General features: G+C 39.6%; 1 protein-coding gene across 1 annotated transcript; it reads left to right on the plus strand.

Annotated features, from left to right (window-relative positions):
* Positions 1 to 1150: 1150 nt before the first annotated feature.
* On the plus strand, positions 1151 to 2071 carry LOC138646228 (taste receptor type 2 member 143-like). Its single transcript, XM_069735693.1, has one exon. The coding sequence runs from the start codon at positions 1151 to 1153 to the stop codon at positions 2069 to 2071; it is 921 nt and encodes a 306-aa protein (XP_069591794.1).
* The last annotated feature ends 2258 nt before the right edge of the window (positions 2072 to 4329 follow it).

Consider the following 4329-nt stretch of genomic DNA (forward strand, 5'->3'; position numbering starts at 1 on the left):
CCTGCTCAAGAGAGCGCCAGCCAAAGGTTTCAAGAACAAGTAAAGTGTCATGATTTTTCATAGTTATTGTCATACCAGCCAACTATTTCCAGTCAAGCTTGTTGCCTATTGTAAGATTTTGTAACCAACAAGCACGTTGCCTCATGTCATTACAAAGCTTGTTGCCATCCAGTGACTAAAAATTAAGAGCAGTGGACATCGCTGTCACCAGACTTTGCGTGACTGCCCTCTTAGAAAAGCAGTTACCACATACTTTTTAAAAAGGAGTCACCATGGTTTCCACCAGGTGACAGAACCACTTTACATACATTGGCATCACTCGTTAGTGCACGCTCATTGCATTGAATGCATTCTAAATTACCTGGATTTGTTTGAAGCATCAAGAGCTGTTTTACCCCCACTTGAATACTGAGAAAATGGAGTCAGAAGAGTTTGTCTAAGTACCGTACAAAAGTCTTGTTATTATATTATCATATAACAATATTTTTGACAGAAAGCAGTAAAAACATTAATGACATAAAAAGTAAGATAAATCATAAAGAACTAGGGTAAAGAAGTCTGGAGTCAATACTTTGTAGCATATGAATCGGGGGAATCGCGTTCTGAACAAGAAACATAACATTTGTACCTATAGTTACAGATAGGCACAAGAGCCATTAAATGGTCAGAGAGTCACTATACCTGGACGAGTGTCAGACTCAGTGCAGCTATAAATATGTAGTAAAAGGCTTAACTGAACCTCAAAATGACAGCTGAACAACCTAAAACTTAAAGGATTGATTCTTACCCATGTGGATCTTAGTAAGACACCAGACTGACAGCCCCGACGCGCGTTTCGCATGGGCTTCCTCAGGGGCCGTGCACAACCAGAAAGTAGAAAACGTACAAAGAGTAAATAATATCTGTAAGGCCTATTAAACAAAAACAAGAAAAGAGACATTGCATTCAGACTGATTTAAATGTAACCATTACACTGTGTTACACCCTGCAACATCATGTGGATGAAAACAAGATGCAAACACCTGATTTGCAAAACACTGGGTGAAAATTACCTCAGTGTAAACACTTTTTGCATAACTCGTACATCAAATATTAACTTCACTCAATACATTACCGGTTCAAACAAAGACTCGTCCACGGGAGGTTCATGATGCTGAGTGCAGGATGGATCCTTATGATTATCTTTGTCACCTTAGAAACTGTCTTGGGATACATTCTGAGTTTATTCATCTTGGTGGCTGGTGTCAACAGCCTGAGGACTGGACAGAAGTTGAATCCTCCCAATGTAATCCACCTTGTCATAGGGGTTGTGAATGTTGCGTTCCAGTGTTTGCTCACCTTACAGGGTCTACTATCTAAGGTCTATTTCTATTTTGTGTGTATTAGTGAGTTCTACGGCCCGATCACTGTGGGCATGCTGACTTTTACGTACTTCACCTTCTGGCTCACTGCCTGGCTCTGCATCAATTACTGTGTCACCATTTCTACCTTCAGTCATGAAGTCTTCGCCTGGACAAAGAGGAATTTCTCAATGTATCTACCACATCTTCTTCTCCTGTCAGCAGCCGGATGTCTCCTGATTAGTCTTCCCTCCATCTGGACCACAAATTCACAAGACACTCCACAATCTTCTGTGAACAGCAGCCATGACCCCAAATTTATCAACTGCTCTGTCCATGTTCAGCCTTTATACATACAAAGTGCTTCATTTCTAGGATGCTACGTGCCATTTCTACTAATCTTGGCCTCTATCATAGTGACCAACTCTTCACTGATAAGACATCTGTGGAGGATCAAGCAGAAGGAATCTGGATTATCCCAAACCAAATACCAGGCTCACATTAATGCCGTAAGAACCATGTGGTTGTTCCTTACAATCTCCATCATATTCTGTATAAGTGAAATTTTGCTTTTTTCACTAAACCCCAACCCTGACGATTATCGCATAATTGTCAGCTTTTTGGTATTTATGTCTTTTCCCGCAGCAGAGTCTCTCGTCATTATCTTTGCCAATCCCAAGCTAAGGAGGCAAATCATGGCAAAGATCCTGTGGTTTTACCAAAAGTTATAGTTGTAACACTGGGAAGAGTCAGTCTTGGGTCTACTCTGGTGATCAGTGTAAAACAAATGGAGAACCAACAGAGTCAGGAACGTCCAAATGGAGAACTAACAGAGTCAGGAACGTCCAGATGGAGAACTAATAGAATCAGGAACGTCCAGATGGAGAACTAATAGAGTCACGAACGTCCAGATGGAGAACTAACAGAGTCAGGAACGTCCAGATGGAGAACCAACAGAATCAGGAACGTCCAGATGGAGAACCAACAGAGTCAGGAACGTCCAAATGGAGAACCAACAGAGTCAGGAACGTCCAAATGGAGAACCAACAGAGTCAGGAACGTCCAAATGGAGAACCAACAGAGTCAGGAACATCCAGATGAAGGACCACGCATACAATGTTGGTTTCAGGTTAATGCATTTAGAGAACATTATTTCTTCTTCATCTTGGAAGGGACAAAAATAACATACTTTATATACATTTCTATGTAGTGACTGCCTCCATAGTTGGCCGAGTTCTTTCCATCAGTCAGAGGCTGTATATCACTAGAGCTGGATCCTACCTGCTCTTTATATTTGCAGAGTTGTATCTCAAAAATAAAAGTTATGGTCCCATCAAAGAAAAGTCACCTTGTCTTGGTTGTCGGGCTTACAGGAATTGACTAATTTGTGCCCGAAGAGCCCCAGCTGTATAAGAAGAGTCTACATGGCAGTAATGCAGTTGACATTTATACATTTCTATGGGTATAGTTGTCTGGGCGCGAATAGCAGCCGGTCTCTTTGACATGTAAAGAGAACATTCCATTCTCCAAATGCATTGTTCTAGAATAAACATTTTATGCACCTTCCATCATCATAAATTTCCTGGCAGCGCAACTTACTTCATTAATACTCTACTCAAGCTGCTCATAGAAACGAAAAAATGAAAAATATGTAAAAAACAAAACAAAAAAGTATATATCAATAATACAATGCTGCATTAGATGCTGTGTTATTTCCTGGTCATTTATTGCCTTGAAATAAATATCTCTGGTGTTAACGTTACAGATTTCTGATAAGAAATATTTTTATCCTTTTTTAACTTCCTACACTTGTAGCGGATTTATCAGAAATATAGCATTGACCTGTGAATGATCATATCAGTCCTTATTATCTCAGTCACGTGGCGTTTTTGATTGTATAATAAAGATATATAAATGGGGTAACTAAGACTCAATACACGAACCATTCTCATTCTTTTATGTGTTTAATTAACCCTACAATTACCATTCTCTTAGATCTATCGCCACTTGTATCCTCAATCTTTAGTAATCATTTCAGACCGTAGAGAAGGCATCTCCATTGATCTTCATGTAAACAAGAACCCATTACTCTTCACCAGCTGCCGCCTATCACCAGCTAAATAGTCTACCCCGATCTCACACTTCAGTCATCAGAATTGTATCAGATGATGAAATTAGAAAAACACATTTATAATCGATGATAGAAAAGTTTCCTATGAGAGGAAACCCAGAGAAAGTGCTCAGGGAAGGAAGGAATCGTCACCACGTAGGGGAACTAACAATTCACAAGACAAGATTCAGTTTTTACATACGTATACCGTAATCCATTTTCAGAACAAATCCACAAATTCATCCGTCGGCAGTGGTTGATCTTAGAGAGTGAGATAAACCCTTCTTCCATGTTTCAGACAATACTAGTCATCACACTCACACAGAAATCACAATTTGAGGAAATTTTCCGCGTGATTCCACCTACCTGATCTACGCCTGGTATATGGTGGAGAAACAACACAATCGATTTGTGATGGAATTTCACACAAGTCCAGTGTCAGATGCAACAGACTACATTTGCCTTTCTATGAATCTTACCATCGCACAACTATGATCCTGGTTCTTAAGCAAATCCCCATCTGAAGACGAGAATATTGAGTGTGGCTACAAAAACGGAGAGAGCCATTATGAATCCATAACCTGCATACTCTGGATAAAAAAAGGTCCAAACAGAGAGTTCAAGTCTATATTTATGTCAGTCTCAAAGCTTCGGGCCATGAACCTACGGTCGGAAGAACCTTAAACATGAGCGTCATGCTTGTTTATATGAGAAACCTGAAAAATGGCCTCTCCTAGTTATTTCTAAGATCTGATGAGTTTTAAAAACGTAATATATTGTTGACCCTTTTTAGTTTTTAGAAATAAAGGTTTTCTCTTTTTTTATATGTAGTAACTTGTTGATAGTCATGTATAGTTCTTGGCTGATGGCCTTGTTCTG

The sequence above is a fragment of the Ranitomeya imitator genome, chromosome 7 (assembly GCF_032444005.1).
Source record: "Ranitomeya imitator isolate aRanImi1 chromosome 7, aRanImi1.pri, whole genome shotgun sequence".
Lineage (NCBI taxonomy): Eukaryota > Metazoa > Chordata > Amphibia > Anura > Dendrobatidae > Ranitomeya > Ranitomeya imitator.

Bases quoted from the DNA above. Each gene is read 5' to 3' on its own strand.
- LOC138646228 (XM_069735693.1), top strand. From the start codon at position 1,151: ATGCTGAGTGCAGGATGGATCCTTATGATTATCTTTGTCACCTTAGAA.